A 21,920-nucleotide genomic window follows, 5' to 3' on the forward strand; every position below is an offset into this window, starting at 1 on the left:
AGAAGTTTATTTATGTTAATTGTACAGTCAAAATTGTTTCTTCAGGAACATTAATATTAAGGAATCATTTTTTTTGTTCTTAAACTTTCACAAATTATCAACAATTAAAAGACAAATGACACCATAGAAAGAACATGCACTTAACTTCTGGCAAAAACCCCAAAACCATGGATTGAAATTAATGCTTGGATTGAAATGCATGGATTGAAAATGTAATATACATGAGTATTCAGTACCATGTCCTTTACATGAAATGTTTGTAAAAAAACACCCACTCTTGAACTATGAAAAAGAATGGCTGATTCTTTTTAAGAATAAGTGATCTAAGCAATGGTTCTAAAATCTCTTATGATTTGGGAAGGCTAGGGGCACAAAATATAATTAACTCATTTGCATTGTAAAGTCTATGATAGTTGTTAATTTTTAAAGGCCAAAGCACACCTGGATGTGAGACAATTTGTATGTTCTCTTATGACCCAAAAACTTCTAACTGAAAAATTAAAACACACAATTCCTCCAGTTTCACATCTGCCCTCTGAGTTTTAGGATGGAGTGGAACAGGTCAATGGCTACTGGACAAATCCTTTTGTCACTTCTTATTGTGCAGACAACAAATGTTGCCTCAATTTTCAACCCCTCTACATCTCCAATTCTGCATAACAGAAATACAGATGGCAGCATCACAAAAATAAAGTTGGTCTAGTTGTACAGAATCTCTCATAAAAGGTAAAAATCTTGAAATACTAAATAAGTTTCTTGAAAAAGCAAGCCAAAACCTCAAAGTTTAAGGTCAAAAAATGTTTTCTTTAAATTTTCTCAATCTTAGATTCTTTATTAAGATTTGGAAATGGGAAGCTACGCAATGCCAAGTACTGACTGCAAAACCTTTACCAGCTCATCTCTCTTTTCAGGACACACTGAAGGGAAACATGACTGTGTTTAAGCCACTCATTAGCAGGGGTACTGTATCTTGCATTCAGTCTCCATGCTTGAAGGTTTTCAAGACCAAAGCAACCTGCTTCAACCTCATATCTGACCCTGATTTAGGCAGGCAGTCAAACATCCACACCTCCTGAGGCCCCTTCCAACCAGAGTTATATCTATCAATAACACATGGAAGTACCTGCTTGTATTCCCACTTTGGGAAACCAGAAAAGCAGAACTAGAATAAAGAACTTCTTGACAAACTGGAAGTCAGGCTGGGACTCCCACTGCTGACATTTAAGCTTGCCAGTGCCTGGGGAGTGCACCAATCAAGATCAATAGCGAAAGATAAAACCAGATGGGAACTCAAATGTTTAGAGGACTCTCAGAAATATGAGCCTTGCATTCTGCTTACAGTAATGAAGAGAAAAAAATGTGATGGGCAGAAAAATACATAGACATCATTTCCCCTAAAAGAACAGAAAGAAGTGCCCAGACCATGATCTGACTACATGTACAGCCTTGTCAACATACTACCTTTCATACACTCCAAGTCTAAGAAAGCTGCTATTTGCCATAAGCTGTCACAGCTACTCCCCCACTGCTGAATCAGTGAAGATGCTGCATTAGTCTGGTCCCTGGCCTTATTTGTAGCAAAGTCTCACATGAAAAAAATTACAGTCATCTAGAACTCAGTGTGAGCATCCATCTCCTACCCCTTCCATCCTTCCTTTCTTCTTTCTTCCTCTAGCTTCTCCCCCATGATGCCTCTGCTCACCTTGGTGAGCAACAGACCTGCCACCCTGAGCTGTTGAACTAAGCAGATTCACAAAAAGCAAATGCAGGACCACAACACGTCTGGCAAAGCAATTGTGCCTCATTCCTCATGTTTGTGCCTTTGGTAAAAGCCACTTTGTCCTCACTGTGCCCGAGCACAGCAAGGCATGGAGGGGAAAAAAAAAGCAGGGCAGAAGTCAGATTGGCCCTACTTAGATTTGAAAAGAAATCTTCTTTAATATGGTTTGTTCTTCGCTTTTTGCCTTCAAACTGCCCAAAAGGAAGAGTTGTGCTATGACAAATTTTACCAAAGCAGTGCAAGCCACCGTCACATAGAATAACAGCAGCAATAATACAGGACCTATGCCAGAGGTGTCCCAAAGAGCAAGCCATAGATAAAAGACATGGTTAAGAGGGATTCCAGAAAAGATGTGTGATGAAGAGGGACAGCCTGGGTTCACCTGCTCCATCTAATCTGCAGAAATTATTGACATGAAAGTAATACTTGCTCCAGTACTGCTGCTTTGAACCTTTGCACTCCCTTCTCTCTAGATCCCAAGAGCCACTGTTCACTTAGTCCCTTTTTTACAGTTTTCATTAGATTAGGTGCAGATATGTACACTTTGTATAATGGAAAGAAAATCAAACACAATGCTATTAACCTGCTTTGCTTCCCTTCCATTCTAAAAGCATGCATTAAAAAAAAAAAAAGCACCTAATCAGACACTTTTAGACACACTAATCAGACAACTTAGAAAGCTAAGTTAAAGCTAGCAAACTTCCATTCCATTCTCTCTATATTGTCAATTTTTAAACTCCCAGTGGTATGAAAAACCCACATTTTAAGTGTCCTGCATATTTTCAGCACTTTGGAGACACTTCAGTTTGTTTCCAGCAATTTCCTGGGAAATTAACAAAGAGCAGTTGGGCCAATGAAAGAGGAAAAAAACAGAAGAATAAACGTCTGAATAAAAGACCAAACTCTTTAAAGGAAAAAAAATAACAAATTAGTTTTCAAACCAGGAAAAACTGAAGTTTCTGATTAACTCTGACATGCTAAAAATTACAATTAGTCTTAAATCCTAGCATTTTCTCCTTTCTCCACACTTACCTAAATCTGCTATCCTTCCAAAAAGAAAACTATATGCAAATCAAAGGTGCCTCATTTTGTGTATTATAAAGTATAGGGGGGAAAAGTAGCAACTGTGGAAAAGATAATAATTATTTCAGACCAGCAAAGGTATAAGCTCATAGTCTATAACTGTTACCATCAGTTTGATTCAAAAAGATGAAACTATCCAGTATTTACTGGCTTAGAGCACCAAAGCTTATAAATTCCAAATGAAAAATAAACCAAGATGGAAATCTGCAGAAAAGTGGATATTTATAAATACTTTGTAAAAAAAATTAATTAAATATTTATAAGTATAAACAAGAGTTATTTAACACCATTTAAACCATTGTTTTGCAAACACTATCAACAAGAAAGGCTTTACCATTAATCTATTATCAAAAATAACTGGAGGTGAGCTATCAGTGCCATGCTGCAGCTAGAAATACTCACATTATGATAATTGATCATTTCCTGTAAGGTGTCAGAGAACTTCATCAAATTGGTCTGCAAAGAGAAAATAGAAGTGGTTTACAGTTAAGCCCTACTAAAAGCACAGCTGAAAAGCAACAGTTCAGAGGTTTACAGCTTTTCAGTAAAGAATTTGGAAATTCATTACTGAATTAGTGCTTTTCCTTATAGCACTATTATGAGACTAAAACCACCAGGATAGAAGGAGAACACAGCTGTAATAGCAAATAAATCTATTAAAGCTACAAGTAACAAAAATGTTACTTCTACTACCTGCATATAAAGTACCAAACTGAAGAAAAAGCAGGAAAAATTCAAACTGACTAAAGATATGGGAAGGTCACATAATCTAAAACATTAATTTACAATATTTAATATTACACTAATTAATATTTTTCACATTTAATACTTTTACTCAAAAAAAAACAGGTTAACATGTTGCAATCACCAGTGCACACACTAATCTAACACATTTTCTGAAATTTGGCAGACCCGTATCCCTGCTGAAACTAAACAGCACAGACACCTGCAGTGCACCACAGCTGGAAAAAACTCCACTCTAAAAGAGACAGCAAAGAAAAAGCAGCAAAAAGGCAAATAATACTATAAACTTCAACTTGTTTTGCCAACTCTTGCCAACCTTTATTAAGTTATGTTTCCCTCCCTCCACTTTCACCTCAAAGAACTTACCTCAACCAATGGATCTTTACAGGAATATTGTGCAAGGTCTCGAATTCCATTCATGAACTGCTTGTTGGCTGTACAAAATGCTTTCCCAGTATCAATCATTGCAATGCAGAGCTTCACCAGCTAAAGTGAGTATAGAGAGAGAAAGCAGAAGGCTTATTTTGATTTTGCTTTTGCACCATCATATAAACATGAAAACACTGAGCTTAGTTAAGGCTACAAAATAAAAATTTCAAAAGTTACATTCTCACCCTCAGATTCTATGAAAAGCTTTACTGTATAGTAACAGCTATAAAAATACTACTCTAGGTCAATAGATATGCTATTGGGAAAGCTACCACTCCATGAACATTTAAAATTCGTTTTTACTTGATTTATTGTTAACTGACATGTTGCACATATTTCAAGGGAGAGTTTTACAGGGGCAAAAAGTACAGCAACTAAAATATAATTGATTAGAACCCAAGCAAATGATGAGGCTATTGTTGTTTCTGAGGAAAAAACACCACTAAACAAACAAAAATTAAATCCACACCAGTTGTTTCATTCTGAGACACTCAGAATACAGGCACAGGAAAGCAAAAGACTGTGCACAAAGCACAGCTGAAGACCCATGGTCCCATCTCAGAGGTGAAATCAATCATGTTTCCACTCACAAACAGACTAATGTCTGATGGCTTTCCATCCCTACCACTCACTGTTTCAGTCAGCATCTCAGGCCTCATGGTACTGCAGTCTGATAGGAGGCTCCTCAGTATCTTGTGATGGATGTTCTCCCACTTGTTAAACATTTATGCACTGGGCCATTAACGTAAGAGACAGTGGTTACTGCAATTGCCACGATGCTCTCTTGAGATGGAGCGCATTAGGACTGATTCCCCCACCCTAAGCCAAGCTGAGAATAAAACCAGAAGATTGAACCTTCATCTCTGAAAGATTTTTCAAGGATGGTAAGTAAATTTTCATGAAAAGCAACACAGAAGCATTTGATCCTATGTTAGGGCAAAGAAACCATCCAAGCATCCTTCCTGCCTTAGTTATCCAGTAATTTTTATTTTGACTCAGATCCTTAGGAAAAATGGAAAGCTAAACATGATCTTCCACATTAAGAATGTCCAAGTTGCTTGAACAATGGACAGAAAAAAAGAAAATCACTATCAACATTAACCCTTTTCCTTCACCTTTGCTTATAGTTCACAAGCCCAAACCAGGCTTGCTTTCTTCCAGAGAGCACAAAACTACAATGTAGCCCAAAGTCAAAATTGTGAGACAATAAAATCAAGTTTAGTATGAACAACTGATCAGAAAACGTTACCAACCAAGCCTAGACAAATTATTACCCTCAGGCCATACTTGCTTCAGCTCACCCAAGAAGCTTGGCTTTCAACTTCAGTATTGTACTACAAGGCCCTGAATAATGCCATTTAAGGAATATGAGAATTCTTTTCCCCAAAAACAATCCTTTCATACTGTTGGAAAAGCCAAACTTCCAAGTTTGATTTTTCAGATCTTTAAATACTTACACTGTTTGATCTACCAAAACAGATTCAACATCCCTACAGTAAAAATGTGTGTTATACCCAAAAGTTTCACCAAGATTCACACCGAATCAAAATTATTTTGAATAATTTTGAATAATTTTTAATTTATTTTGCAAGAGCAAATTGTTAGATTATTAGCTACGAAAACTAGAAATACTATTCCAAGTAGTAAAGAACAAGTCTTCAGGCTTGACACCATCTTTGTCTCCAGCTCTCTGTAGCCAATTCACAGCTGCAGGAAAAAAGGTTCTATTCAAAAAGCAGTTAAGGAGGTAAACAAATGACATCTGCCTGCCATGTGAAAACACAGATAAAAATAATTTAAAATATTTAGCACAAATACAAAGGAAAGAAGACTTTATACAGATGAAAACCAAAAATAAGCCTCTCTCAAAATACTAGCAAAGAAATAACAAAAGTTTCCAAAGGTGAGGAAACCAATAAACAGATATTAAGGAGTTGAAAAGATGCTACATATAATTTTTTATATACATGTGCAAAGCATGACAAAACGCAGGATGAATTTGACAGTAGTCAAGTCCTGCACACAACAGTGAAGGATATATATACACATTCCTGGCTGCTGTGCCTCAGATTACCAACCAGCATGGATTTGAAACCTCTAAAACCAAAGAGTATGCAGATGTCCCCACAGCGTGCCGTCGTGGCCAAACAGGCTCTCGGGGCAGCAATGACCAAGGCCCAGCTTTGAGCTCACGTGAAAGCTGAAGGAGTTTGCAGCAGCTCACAGGGGGCAACGAGGGCCAGCCAGGAGGGAATTGCACAAGCCAAGCCTCAGCCCGGGGAAGGAGTGAGCTCAGCTGCCCGGGGCTGCTTTGCTCCAGCTTGGCCTCCGAGGCCAGCTGTGAACTCCACCTGGATCCCTTCCCTCTGCAGAGCAGGGTGCTTGGTCGGCCACTGACACTTCCCAGCTGTGAACTTTAAAACAAAACCCAAACACACTTTCTGATGTTTCTGAGAACAAACATTGTTGAATTAAAAGCTTACCTTGTCAAGCTTCAGTTCCAGCTCTGTCACATCTCCTTCTACCTCTTCTAAAGCTGCCCTGCATGCATAAAAGAGGTTTTCCTTTAAAATTTTACACAAAAATACTCTGAGTCTGGGGAGAAGGGGCAGGCATGCATTCATTTAACTCATTTATTGCCATGGCAGTTTTACTTACATTTCAGCTATAAAACAGCATAGATTTTAAAGAACCGCAAGAATTGCAGGAAATTTGATGGTATAAAGATGAAAAACTATATCACTGCTAAAACGTGGTTTATTGATAAAGATTTGAGATCAAATTTTATCAATCCTAATATTTGTCACACCAAAATAGGTTTCTTCTGTTCTTGTATAGACAATAGTCTATATGTTTGAAGTTAACAACAAAGGAAAGAAACTGAAAGTTGGAGGGAATTTTCTTAACTCTTTTGGTGACCTCCTGGCTCAAACCTGCAAATAGGGCAGCTATTTCATGAATAATCCTGCAATGAGATTAGGAAAAAATACAGCACTTGCCATGTGTCAATTAACCTGCAGGGAGTTTGGATGGCACATTTGCTTAGATCATTTACCTCTGGTCTAATATCCAAGCCAGTCAAATTTAACTTGCCAGTAAAAGCTGCTTTCATGGAGCATTGCTAAAGCACTGCATTTATTTTTTTTTTCTTCTAAGCTCATGTTTCTTTGGACACCTCCTTCCTTATTGCTACCTGAAAAAACAGGAGACTGAGGATGGATGACTCTTTGTTCAGAGTCCATGAACATTGCTGCTTCATCAGGCTATTGCCTTGAGAGCCAAATGGACTCATTTCTGGCAAGGAGAGCCCCTGGTGCCATCACAGGGTGCCCAATCCTTCAGTCATTCCAGCATAACTGTTCATGGAGCCACACTGTTTACCAGTAGTAGCATGCCTTGGGAAAAAAAGAAAGTAATAGGAAGTTTTCTGAAATGCTTTTTGGAAAATTGGATCAGACATTTCACATTTCAGTCCTACAGAAAAACCCAACTCTTCCTGGAAAAAATTATATAGGCAGGGAAGAATGATTTGGAGCAGGAGTTTCTTTAGCCAACTTTATACCACTGAGGAGACTACACACAACCACAGTTTTACTGTCTCTTGCTAATTCCATTCCAGTTCACATGAGTACAAGCCAAGAACACATACAAAAAAAAAAAAAAAGAGACTGGATCGGGCCCCAAGTTCAGGAAAAGCAGTTTTTTTATAAGAACAGTTCTGAAAAATGCTGCCAATTGCTTGCAGATCTCGAACACTGAGCATGACATTCCCAATTCTTGCAGATTTCACTACACATAGTTGCATTCCAGCTCTTGTACCTCAATGCATTCCCACAGTTATGTCCTAGGTTTTATGTCCAAGCAATCCCTGCAGCTACATTTTGGCTTCTCCCTCTTTGCTAGCTTCAGACCATAAAGGATTTCAGGCAACATCAATTTCTCTTTTACTTTCTTTATTTTCTTCATAACTGATTCATTTCCACTTAAGTCTCTAGTTAATCTTATTTCAGAAAGCATTAAAGGGAATTAAAAAACAACAAAACCCAAAGGAAGGAAAAGCATCTCAATATTTAGATGGCAATTTTGTATTCATTTGTTTATAACCACAGTGCAACAAATTTTTATTTTTTTCTTTGGCATTAACATAAAAGCACGATTAAGTAGCTTGTTTACAGAACTGCAGCAAGATCTGAAAAGAGTATTATTTTTTGTGTCTTTAACTCGTGAAGAGTTCTAGCTCCACAGGACTTAATGAGCTAAAAGTCTAAGATTCAAAATGAACAGAGATAAAGGCAGAGCAGGTAGAATGAAGGTAACACATCTGTTCAGTAATTAAACCTCTATTCCAAGAGGCAAATTTTAAGACAGAATGGAAGAAGTACCAGCAAAACATTAAAAAAATGAAACAATGAAGGGTAGATCAAGCAAAAAGAAGTCTAAAGCAAAGCAGATAGAGGTATCATAAGAGAAAGGAGAGATACACCCCATTACCACCCAATTCACTACAGCTCTCTGAAATGCCACAAGGCCCCTGAGGCACCAGGCTGATTCTCTGGGCTATTTCCCACCACTGCCATATGATAGAGGGATGGCATATCTGGGCCCTGGATCTGGATAGAACAGCTGTAGGGTTCCAGCCAAACCCCACTTTAATTCTTTGTTTCTTTGCATAGAAATGATTACTTTACTGTTTCCACCATATAAAATCTAGTAGAAGTTATTATCATGCAAACATATTTACAGATAGTAGTCCAAAACTGGTCTACAACCACAAAAACATGGAGAGGATGTCCTCAGACTATCAGAATATAGTTATATACATCCAATTATGTACCTCCTAGTCACAAAAAATGTCTTCATGTCTTCATCCTGGGCTAGCAATACAGCTATACATGAAAAACAGCTGATCTGAGCCATGCTATGTTAATGCTACCCTTGTTTTTCTTAATTTAATACTTTTTGAAGCCACAGAATGTAAACGTGCCTTTCTCTCTGAAACATCTGTGTCAGGCATAAAGTTCACAGAAAACTGTCATAATTCTGAGTAAATGTCATGTCCACAGCCAAGCCCCACTGTCCAGCTATAAACACAGGAAATGGTGGTGAAACAGCTGAGGATCTGGTGCCAGACCTGACATGTAACAAAACTGTTGCTCCGTAGTGAAGTGGGAGCTGGCAGCAAGGTTTGAGTCACAGTGATCTCAGCCAGAAGGCTCCAGCAATAGGAATAAGGATCAAATCAGGTCCAGTGTATGAGTCAAACATCTGTGGCTTCCCAAGACATTCAAATACTGCATGGCAACGCACAAAACCAGAACAGCTGCTTAAGGGTGGAGGACAACTTTTACAAATGAGCAGTCTCCCATACTCTTCATGCTCTGTAATGAGGACTCTCAGGAATGTGTTTCTTCCCTCTGCTGTGACTTCTCTCCTCCACCACCCCCCCTAAAACACAGTTCAGTTTGCTAGATACAGCTTCCTGCACAGCTGCAGTGCAGGAGGAATACAGGAGATAATGGAAGAAAACTCAAGAGCTGATTTTGCAGCCTTTTTAAATGAGGATAATGTCACCAGTTACCTAGCCCAGCATATGTGAAAGACAACTGAACTAACATCCATCACAGCACTCCCTTTAAGTGACCAGTGAAAGACTTTCTTCCAGGTTAAGGTATTATGAGAATCCCAGGAACCAAACAGAATGATGATGGATAAACTCTCCTCTACAAAAAGAATTGGTCACTCCTAGACCAGAAGCTGCAGACACAAGCTAAGGAAACAATTTATCCTGGAGTAATCCACTACACACTGCTGACCAGAACACCACACACACCATGGCCATTGACAAGGGTCTGCAGGGCCTGCTTGCTCTCACAGAAGAGTGGTGATCACCAGTGCTTTTAAATTTAGCTCCTCTCCAAATAAAACTAACTGTCATTGAAGCTACACCCTGCCTTTATTCTTTTGCTCATTCATTCATCATATTCTATCCTGCATTTTCAGACTGTTCCTGAAAATTAGGAGGCTGGACTCAGTAGTCACACTAAATCAGATGCTGAAAACAACAAACTGGAGAGGTCAAAGGTGCAATGGGCAACTAACTAATAATTATTAATTCTAGAAAGAATACATCACTATTAAAAATATTCAGAATAATAAAAGCCTAACAATAAAATATTTCCCAATAGTGTGTGCTTATGTGTTTATTTTTTCTTTTAATTGAGAAAAGTTTTGATTAATTTATTGAATATACTTTCAAAAGAACAGGAACATGTCACAAAATCAATTGCTATTCATTCTGGGGCTTTTGAATACATCCATATATTTGGACTCATGAAATGGAAATAATGGATTTTTACCACTGCAGTTTCAATGGCATTACTGCTAAAGTCTTGTCCTCAAATCTTATAAAGGTCTCTTACTTGCACTTATTCTATGCAGAACAGCTCCTTAAAGCACAACTTAGACTTCACTAGAGATGACATCCTTTCAGCCAACATCCACTACACCTTCAAGACAGCTTGAAAAGGAAAAGGTACTACTGAGTGTGAAAACCTGGAAATGAGATACATAATTGCAAGATAAGAACATGAACTTGATGATTTACATGAATGTCTCCTCCTCTATGTCAGAGCCTATCAGGTGACACATAGCAAAAAGGACAGTAGGCATTAACCAGAGGTCAGAGGATGACCTGTAGTGTGATGCAAAGGCAAATTAAAATGTAGAAGATATTACACTTGCTCACGTGCTTGGTCTGGTTTGTCTCTGCCTCTGCCTCCCTTTCCTCCCACAGCAGTTGCACCTTGGGGTCACCTTTCGTATGCAAGGCAACTGCTCACAGATGAGTTCAGAAAGAGCCACAGACAGACTGCTGAGGGCAGCCTCAGGCCAGGGGAACACACACCACTGTGAATAATGCCACTGGACACTGCCACTTTTGACTGCTCACCAAGGACCATTTGCTGGTCACCAGGTTGCAAAGGTCCCTGTCCACCAGCACAGCTGCACAGGGCTGTTACTCTTCAGACAAAGTCTTCACATTTGTGTGGGATAAACTTACGGAGCTTTCTACCAGTGCTTTCCCCTACCTTGCTGAGGTCCTGCTGGATGGCAGACCCACCCTGCAGCTTCTCAGAGGTCTCTCCAATCACTGCCTACTTCATTTCATTTCCTTCATATATAGTGACATATACAAAGGTGTCCAGAGGCACATGAACCAGCTTGCCAAGAAAGAATACAGTTGGTACATGTGTTATGGCATCAGAAACCAGAGCCTAAAAAAGAAACATGACATATTGAGGGACAAAGAAGGCATACACGGAACAACAAGGCCTAATAACTTTGAATAACAGCATGGATAGAGATAAGAAGAGTTTTGCAACTTATGAGATGTGCCATAACCATTAATATGGTCTGAAGAAAGAACACTGTTGCAGCCTGTCATAGAGCCCATTGAAGTCCTGGTTTGGCACTGCAGAGTTTTTTCCCTGCTGGCACAGAGCCCCTCCATACTGAGGAACAGATGATGAACTCTCCCTGACACACTAAGATAAAATTCCTCATTCATGCTAGTACTCCCTTCATTATTAATTCTTCAGTCATTACCACAAAACATTTTATCAATAGCTTGGAAAAACTTCTACATGCCCTACAAGAACAGTAGGACTTTTAATCAGAAAGTTGAACCCCCACCCTGAAATCCTAGAAATTTTCTATGAGCTTGGGGGGATTGAAATATGGAAATACATTTCCTGAACAGAAGATTATGATGTTGATGAATAAGCCAAGTTTTCAGGTACAAAGCAAGCACCATCTGCATTTCAAATTTCCCTGGAGACACAGTAATCAAATCCTCAATATTAAAAGGACCATTCCTCTACTGCTCTCAAGTCAGACTTCGCTTAGAAAATAATCAAATGAAATAAAGCAATGGCATTTACTGAATTCATAAAATTATTAAAGCAAAAGTCTGCTTGTAGGTATCACTGCAGCTACAAGGTTTCATTTCTCCTCAATAATTCATATGGCTGATATAACAAGTAGGACAAATCCTTTAAAGATGTACACTTCACTTAATTTGTTCTTTACTGCTAGACTACACACAGCTCAAAGATAATGAACATTATAAACAAATCAGTCTTCAAAAAGGAACAAGTTCTATTGCCCTTAACATACATGTCTGGAAGCCAAACTCATTATCACTAAACCAGCACTAGCATTTAACAGTCTATATGATCCAGTCTATCACACACAGACTATAAGAACTTCTATGCTACCTGCTGGACCTAAATTTTTAAACTTTTCCTCTCAATACTCTTTTGCAGTAAATTGTCAGACATGCCTATCAGTGCTATTTTCCCAATGGTTTCCCCTAATATTTCCCTCCTAAGCCTTTTCTACCCCAGGAGAGCCTGACAGTAAGCCTAAGTAGAAAATCAGCAACCTGTTTCTTCCACAAGAAATCTGAGAAGCAGGACTTTCTTCATCTTTCAACTTCAGTGTTTTGTTCATCATAAGACAGCTGTTAACAAGATGGGGGCACAATGGTGACCATTAAAGCTTCATGGAAAAGAAGTTGATTACACTGCAAGTTGGGAAGAGTGCAACCTATCACAACACATGTCCTGCACAACTCTTGACTAGTGATTCCAACATCCAAGATCGGGTAGTAGGAGGACCTACTACCAGGTAAGGAAAAACGACTACAGTATCAAGATCTTGCAACAAAAAAAAAAAAAAAAAAAAAAAAAAAAAAGGGCATCAAGGAACTGATGGCGGTGTACAGAAGCCTTGCTGCTGAAAATTTGCCAACATCACAGAGCTGCTTTAATCTTTTAAATCTCAGCAACTACCCAGGATCTTGAACACAGAAGCAGCAGATGGAATGAAGGATTTCAACATTTGAAAACTCAAGTATGTAATAAGGTCAGGAAGTGGAAGCATAAATATAACCATCAAGCAACCAACTGCAACAGATACAAGATAGGACATCTAACAAATACACCCTGTTAGCCTCAAGATCTGGAGTTACCGGTCAGATGCTAAGGAGTCCTGTCAATTTTGCTTATAAAAGCTGTAAGTAATAACAGTCTGAAGAACAGTGAAGATACTAATCCCTGATTTGGAAATATACCCCTTATGTACCTCACCTGTAGCCAATGCAGAAAGAGTAAGTATCACTACACAGCCCCAGCATTCTCAGGATCAATGTGCTCAGAACTGATACAGCAGCACTTCACCACCAACACAGGAAACCCCAAGCAAAGTACAGGCAACTAAAGGTCTGAGTACTGTCCAATTAAACAAAAGGATACCATATAATCTTAACATGAATCTTGTGTTTGCTTTGATTTCAGAAAAAATAGGTAATATCTGTCCCTTTCTTTTTGTTAACTCCCTTAGTTGCTAATTTAAACCTTATACCATAGTTAGAGGAGCACTGCTGTGTACAAAGCAGCATAAGCTGGCAAAGTCTTTGTAACCAGAGCTCACCATGTTTCACAAGAGCTGAGGATCATTAGCTGTCTACAATTCCAGTAGTATCAGGTGAATCTTCTTTACTGAAACCTGAGGGAAGTTTCAGATTTGCTATGAAGACTGAGTCCTCAGCAAGTATTTACCCTTTTTGTCCATTTCAGAAGTTGAATATTTCAGTACAAATGCTCTATTTGACAGTCAGAGAGAAGGCTGCAGCTTTGTTGTAATACACAAATTCTGAACCTGAATTTTTTATTTAGCTATTAGGTGTATATACATATATGGATATCACACTCAGTAACCTAAAGTGCATTTTACATGTAAATTAAGAGTTTTATTGTGCAGCTTTAATGTTCCCACATACTGCAAAAACCAGTTTGTTTGCCCTTTATGCCTTTGCACTGAAGCAGCCAGTCAAACAACTTCAATCTCAAACCAAAAGAGTGCGTAAGCATTAGAGCAGGACAACAGAGAAACATGGTGTATTCATGTTTTCCTCAAATTTACTGTTCTCAAATTTGGAAAGGCCAGTTGCCTTTCCTCCTCATCCATTTCAAATTATGATAAACTATTAAAAATAAAAAGCATTTGGAACTTTATAATATAAAAACTACAAAATGTATGCAGTACACCTACAGCCTTGGAACTTCTCTGGGTACATTTAGTATCTTTTCTCCCACTAATTTTAGTCATCAAGAGATTTTAAAGACCCTGGGATTTCATTCATCTATCAAAGCTAACTGCAGGTCAGCTGTTTTTCAACCAAACAGAAGCTTACCTATCCTTTAATTATTACATGTTAAAGGTTTTTAATTTCAAAACAACTGCAAATATTTTCAAACAAAATCTTGCAAGATTGATATTTACAATAGAGTGGATATTTTGTAATAGTAGGCACATTCAGTGCTTCCTCTTGTCATTTTTCATCATTCTTTTTGGGATAAATCAAGTAGGATAGAATAAATAGGCAAATACATTCTTCAAAATCAGACACCTGACAAAATAAATGAAGTTAAATGAATACTTTTAAAAATCATTCCCCACAAACTGGAGATTCTTCTGAAGAATAATCCTGTAGATTCTTTTGAAGAATAATCCCACAGAGTAGGTGTGTAAATGTGTGTAGTCTTTTTAAAGAGAGTCCAATTTAGCAGCACACAAATCCAGCCAGAAGCTGCATGCTCAGTGAAGCATCAGATTCCTCAGTCATCTTGAACAGTTTTTATCCTTAACAGCAGCGCTGTCTGGCAAAGCCAATGCAAGTGTTCTATTATTGCTGTGTGCCTTATCTGATCAAACACTGCTATCTATGCACAGATACCTGAATTATTCAGCTAAAGCACCTTTGGAAATGACAGAGCAGACACATGTGATTTCCAGGGCACAGGTCACCTTATCCTGACACATATGGCTAAAACAAAGCAAGAGCCGCTTGGGATCAAATCTTAATCAAGATCAGTAGTTGTAAGGAGCCTAAACCTAAGATCTGGCTTAAGAAGAGGGATGGTACACAGCAGATGAGATGCATTCTCCTTTTCCTGTTTAAGGAAGGGGCCTAGGTCATTATTTACTAAACACTTTCTGTAGATAGGAACTCCAACTTACATGAATGGTACATGAAGTCTAGGAAAGATATAAGCTACATTTCCAGCTGGCCCATGAGTCTTTACAGTGCCTTTGCTAGTGCCAGTTAAGAACACAAGGCTCAACACTGCTGCACTTACATTACTTTTCTTCTTCATCCATTAGTTCTTATTTGGGTTATCTTAAACCAAAAGTATAATAAAAACAGCATGTTTTATAGAACCAATAGCATTGTTATAACACTACATGTTCTTTACATTGAAGTTTATCACAAGAATCCAGTCAAATGCTAAGTCTGATTACTTACACAAAGTACTCAAAACAAAAACCCCCAAACCCCACACAAACTACATCTTTTTATGTCAAAAATTACCAACATTCAGACACCCATTAGTGCCCACTGACCAGTGGTTTCAGCAGCAAGGGAGTCATTGGAAATCTGGAACCTAGGAAGGCATCAGAGGTTGGGACAGGACTTCCAGCACAGACTCACACCAGCCACCACCTCTGTGCCAAGGAGAGGGATCCCTGTCTGACCACAGGACAGGGACAGAAGAGGCTCTGTGCCTCCCCGGGTAGAGCCCACAGGAGCAGAAATCCAAACCCCATATCCCACATCTCTTTTTTGGCAGACAGAAGGGATAATGTTCATGGGCAGAACCCTGAATACAACACACTTTTTCTTTGTTTCAAAGGATTGAATTCAAATTTCCATCTACAACATGTCATTCTAAATACCAGGACACTAAAATCTGTTACGTGATCCCCAGCATTACATAAGATATACATATTTTTAACAAAAACTACAAGATCACTAAAACTTGAAGACTAGAATATTTCAAATGCATAGAAATGTGTGTTTGATATGCATGTGTTCCTACATAACATCTGCAAGAAAGATGGAAATCTGCAATTGTCTTGCATAGAATAGGTTTTTTTAAATTTTAGCAGACAGAAGACATTTCACTACATGTGACTACTTCAATTTTTTGGTATTACGTCCAACTTAGAAACTTCAAATTCACACCATGCAAATTCACACTAGCTCTGCTTTATGTTTATCAAGACAAAACCATAAGCAGAGGTCTTCCTTTAACAAAGGAAGTTTGTCATCCTTTAGATGACAACTCATGAAATGAAAAGGTAGTTTGTGCATGTGCACCTACTGTCAGATTCTTGTCCAAAACCACAATACAACTATTTCACTGCCCATTAATATTGAAATGTGAATTACAAAAATTATCCAAGGGTATTATGCCTGAATACTACAGTCTTAAAATAACAAATAGATAACTTAAAACATCAAAAAGGAATCCTGATTTGCAGACTCATGCCACTAGTATGCCACTTAAACAAGTAAGTTTACCAGCCAGCTGACAGGTATCTTCTATGTTCAAAATCTCCTCTCATTCATAAAAGAAACTTGAAGGAACTATTTTGCAACAAATTATTTTCTTAGGTCATCATTGTGTCTAGTCAATTTGAAAATGTATACATGAGATCACTCCATAAATTAGATTTCTCTTCACACAGTCAGTGCATCACAACAACAACTGATTTACTCTAGGTCTGAGGCCTGGCTACTTCTGATATTCATAAAGTAAACATTAACCATAAAATCATTATTCTGCCACATGCACAACGAATCCTCTTGAAAAGATTATCAGGAAGGCAAAACAATGTTTGAGTCTACTGAATTGCTTAAAACGATCCAGTTTATGATCATAATGATATCATCTACTTTTTCTCATGTTCATGATCTAGTGTTTTAGTCATGTGAAAGAATGACAACAAAACCAGGATTTACATTGCCTCACACAGAAGTATGGAAAACTCCTGCATGTATTAAAATAACATTACAGTCCAACACTGATCTGCATGTCCTCCCCATGGTCTTCCATTGCAGACAGCAACTTCAGCCCTTACTTTTGTTACAAATCTGCCACTAGCAAAAGGCAAAGCACCTAAATCACTACCTAAAGTCACATTAATATCTCAATCTCAAAATAGCAGTATCTGCTCAAAGAGATGACAAATGAATTTACACAGTTTAAACTTCTACATGTGTTCTTAAAATGAATTCTGCATGTACAAGTGAAAGGCAAAAAAAAAACCAAACCCTGAATTACTCAGAATTTATTCTTCTATTTCCTGCCTATGTAAACATGACATTTCTGCATTTGCATTACCTTGAGATAGTAAACTGATTCAGGCAGAAAGGCCTGCATCAAGATTAAGACAAAGGGTTCTTGTCCGCAAACAGTAATTTCTGTAGCCAATGGAAATTAAGTGTTTTCCTTCCTTTTTTCCTCACACAGCAGGTTATAAGAACAGACTTTGCTTTGGGAAATTTTTAGAATTATTTACTCTACTAAAAGTTAGCAATAATTTAAGCCATATTGTTCACTGCTCAAAGTAAGAATGGGAAAAATGCTGACTAAATAATGTGGTTCTGAGTACAAGGTTGTCAAGAAGCTAAGCCTGAAAAAAGATCACAGGACGCTGCAAACATTGCTGAAATCAGCACATTTGCTATTCAGAGGCCAACAGTTTCACTGATATGTACAGTGAAAAAACAGAGCCACCAAAAAGTCCATCTAGCCCAAGCCACAGGTTTCTATTTTATAGTTGCCACCTTCCCAATGAACATTCTACTTACTGATCTTCTCTTCCAGAGATTTTAACATTACTATTCCTCCCTCCCAAAAAATATAAAACTACCATCTCCATAACTTTGGTTCTTAATGCAATTACATGAGATGTGCTTAGCCAACATAAAGGAGACACTCCAGGCTAAAGAACCAAACCTCTTCAAATCTATATTTAAAACCTGAAAGGCCATAAGGACTTGTATAATTACAGTCCCATTGAACACACACATAAATAAGCTGTCCTCTAATTCTGCAAGCACTCATTAAAGATCAGTTGTACAGGCTTAATTAACATCAGTTCTTCAGCAACCATCCTGCTGCTTTGCTACAGCAATGTTATGATAATGTGCAGATTTTGTCACTACTTTCACTATAAGCTCTCTTCTCACTGTGGGGTTTTTAAATATTTCCAGATAAAAATATAAAAAGACCAAAACTGAGGAAGTTAACATTTTAAGTTCCTATTAGCAATTTGAGATATAGTTAAGATTTTTTAGTTTGCTCTTGTTAATATAAATCATAATTAAACAATAAAGAAAAATATTCACCATTAATAACCCTATCCTTTGTTATGCATAACAGTGCCAGCCAACTTTTTTGTTATTTTAAAAATGTAGGTGCACTAACCAAATGAAGACATCCTGATTTCAGTACACTTCTCTAATCTCCATTAGGAAGGATTGTTAACAACTTACTACTAAGTTTTTTCAGATATTTTCAGATATTTCAGTGTGAGAGATTTTTAAGAGATGTATTTGAGAGTGATTTTCAATGAACCTTCTTCATTCTTGAATGATTTCCCTCAAAAAAATGCTCTAACATTGCACGCTATGCTCAAATATATCCCCCTTTCTTTACGTCAATCGTTTTCTTAGTGTACATTTGAAAGGCAGAGTTACAGATTTAAAAATAAATCCATTGACTAGAGTCTGAGTAGAACAGGACAGTCACTGCAATCTACACAAAAGTGCAGAATTAGAAACCTAGAATCAGTTTAACTAAGTTTAACTCCACCAGACTCCCAGCAGCATGGACAGGGATGTTGTACACGTGTAACTTACTGACACCCCACCAAGACTGTCCTCCACGTCACTTCAGCTACAAGAAGTGCACTTCTAGAGTCTCATACAGGAAATTATAAACATTAACAACCACATAAGTATGAAATATGCTAAATGCAAACTCACAAGGAAATGCTTGGCAGCTTTTTCTTTTGACTTATTGTATCTTTTTTCCTATTCTTCTGCAATACTTTCCATCCTCCCTTGCCAAGTACGTTACAAACTTGCTTTTCAGTCCCAAACACCAAGGGCAGAAAGCCCAGACCAAACATTTCTTTGGAAATTTGTTCTAAAACAGCTAGGTAAGTCTGAGCAAAACAGATTTTGTATGCAGAGTTCTTGGTCCCATTCCTCTTCACACTTGCCATGTGGCTGAGTTCAGCCCCAGGAGCAGCCCCAGTGATTTCAGTGGAGCCACATCCATGCAGGTGGGCTGAGCTATAAACCCAGGCTGAACACAAGGGATTTGTTGTCACTCACAGAGGTTAGGAAGCAGCTGCCCTCCAGCACCCTTCCCACTGGAACTCAGCACTGAAGGGACAACTTTTCCCATGTTCCTATTTCTACATTTTCTCCAGAAGGTAATAAGCAGACCAAAGCATATGGCTTAGGCACCTTTGATAATTTCTCTGACTACTGAACACAACATACTCCAAATAGGTTAAATAAGTCACTTTCTTATATTAATCACAGTTTAAGTGACAAAGCAGGCCAAAGCCACAGGAGAAGAAAGGCAGCACATAGCAGGGAACTCCAGTGACGAGCCAGCCCCACACGCAGGCCTGCCACCAGAGCAGTGCTTTAGCTCAGGCAAAATGGAAGACTCCTCAGATGAGTCCCTTTGAAGGGAATACACTATAACCACAGTTATACCCAGAAACTACCCAAAAATACTTTTACTAAGAATGGTAATTGACAACAGTTTCATTTATATTTTGATCTACCTCATTCACCCATCATCTGTTCTGCAGCTGGGGTCTCAGGAAATGAATAGAAATTTAAATGCAAAAAAATTTAAACTTAGGCAACAGTGACAGATAAGGACAAAGAAGTTAACTCAAAAACACAGAGCTTTTTATTAAAGCATTTTTAAAGACTGGATCAGCCTGAATGTTTTTGAAGAGAGTTCTACAATTGCACAGATTACAAGCAATTGAATTTTGCTTTTTCTACTATTTGTTGTTTATCAAAATTGTTAACTGCTACTTAGAGCAGCTGTATTTCCACATCACTTAAAATTGCTTCTCCTTTCTAGTAATTTAGTTCCAATGATTCATGTGGTTGCTACAGTGATATCTCATTGAGAAAAAACATTCTATAGGTAGAAGAAGAAAACCTGAAAATGAAACAGCAATGTAGAAGCCTGTTCCATTAAACTCTCATTGCTTAAAGGAGAAAGAATTATTTCACAATGTTATTTGCATATTTAAAAACTACTGCAGGAATCTGTGATTATGTACACAGAACTTGCCGGCACAGCTCAGTTCTTATTGTTCAAGGGCTGTTCCAAGGCCCCTCCTTAGCCAACTTCTTCATTTGATGGGAAGTCATTGACACGAACTGCAAACGCATTTCCTCACTAGATCCTTGGTCTGGCCATGTTTTAGGAGAGGGGATCATGACAGAAAAGCATGTGATTTCAGCAAGATTATTTTCAAAGCAAGTTTAGAAAAAACCCATGACTACACATTTGCAAAAGTGTGCCTGAACTCATAGCCTTTCCCACTACCTTAAAAATCAGTTTCTAAACATCAAGTCTTCAACTACAAACTGATTTGGCATGTTGTAAGTTTACAAATCTAGTGATGCAATAAGACATTATTGCTTCAGGTTTGCTATGAAATAACTCATCATACTTCTGATGTGAACCTTTATAGTCATTATTATCTAATCACATATCAGCACCTCAACAGCTACAATCCACCATCCTTTCACAAGCACTTTAAGCAAGGAAACAGACCTTAGGTGCTGTGATTTGGGGCCCAATTAAACCTCAAAGCCAAGAAATATCAATATGAACTTCATGAGAAATAGATAAGCAAGAACGAGAGCCACGTGGCTGAAGCTGTCTGTAGCAGAATGTTTTGGAAGATTTAAATAGTTCCTCATGAAAACAGGGATTCAGTGACTCAGGAACTCTGATTCACCCATGTCCTTCCAGTTATCACCACAACCATAAGAAAGTAGCCTGTGACATTTCTAATCATTACATACCTCCCAACAGTTTTATTTAACAGCTCTGACAGGTATACTGACAGGGAGGACAGAGGCTACACCCTCCTGCTCAGCAAGGTCAGGAGAAAGCTGCAGCTCAGCTTTGCTACAAGGAACACAGAGCAAGAAGCTGCTTTATGTCCACACTACCCCCTGCAAGAACATAGGACTTTGTCACAACCTTGCTCTACATTAGTGTCTCTATCATCCCTCAATAAAACCACTGCAGTAACCTTCATTCAGAAGGTTTCTACTGTTGGGGTTGGGTAATTTATATGAACATTATGAAAAACCAAAATTATGACAACAAGTATTAATGACTAATAACGAAAGATATGAACTTTTTCAGAAATACTACAGGAATTCTGCATTGCAATTTTAACCATTTCCTAACAGTTAAAGGTTAGAAGGATGTTTTGCTGGCATCAAGTGATTACACCATAAGGTTTTCTGCAATTTATTCCAAGGTAGTAGTATCAGACTGGGAAAAAGACCATGAGGTAGTAGAAGACCCTAACAAAGGGTATTCTCCAGTTTCTTTTCCTTGAAGGAAAGGAATCAAGAGGGGCAAAAGGAGAATTATACAAAGTGAATTCAAATGAACTACTATGACTTACCTTGAAAAAACAGCAGCACACTTCTGCTCACAAATTTTAGTCACAACTTTTTGTTTGCTTGAGTGTATTTAGTACTTCAGCAGGTATGAGTAATTAAAATAATGCAACTACTGGTATAGTTCCATGGTTAAATTATGCCAATCTACAACTGCATTGTCCAAATGGGATGAACCAACACTAAATACAGTTGTCTCAGAATGTATACACACTAGCAAGCATGTCCAGCTCAGGACAAAGTTTTGTGAAAAAGCTAAGCCAATGTAAAAGTTGCCTGCTGCCC

The 21,920-nt window shown here is 38.1% G+C and overlaps 1 protein-coding gene across 6 annotated transcripts in view; it reads right to left on the minus strand.

Moving 5' to 3' along the window:
* Positions 1–21,920, minus strand: part of ACAP2 (ArfGAP with coiled-coil, ankyrin repeat and PH domains 2) — a 71,075-nt gene that overhangs the window by 47,660 nt on the left and 1,495 nt on the right. For 5 of the 6 annotated variants that reach the window (XR_008432501.1, XM_053951223.1, XM_053951224.1 and 2 more), the window contains exons 2-4: positions 6,520–6,577; positions 3,974–4,093; positions 3,266–3,319 (exon numbers count right to left, since the gene is read on the minus strand). Coding sequence is in view for 5 of the 6 variants with exons in the window: in XM_053951223.1 (XP_053807198.1) it covers positions 3,266–3,319; positions 3,974–4,093; positions 6,520–6,577 (232 nt within the window). In the remaining variant the exon portion in view is untranslated. Of the gene's footprint in view, positions 1–3,265; positions 3,320–3,973; positions 4,094–4,668; positions 4,769–6,519; positions 6,578–21,920 lie in introns of those variants that run through there. The other variant, XM_053951221.1, reaches the window with a different exon arrangement.

This window comes from Vidua chalybeata, chromosome 10 (assembly GCF_026979565.1).
Source record: "Vidua chalybeata isolate OUT-0048 chromosome 10, bVidCha1 merged haplotype, whole genome shotgun sequence".
Classification (NCBI taxonomy): Eukaryota; Metazoa; Chordata; class Aves; order Passeriformes; family Viduidae; genus Vidua; species Vidua chalybeata.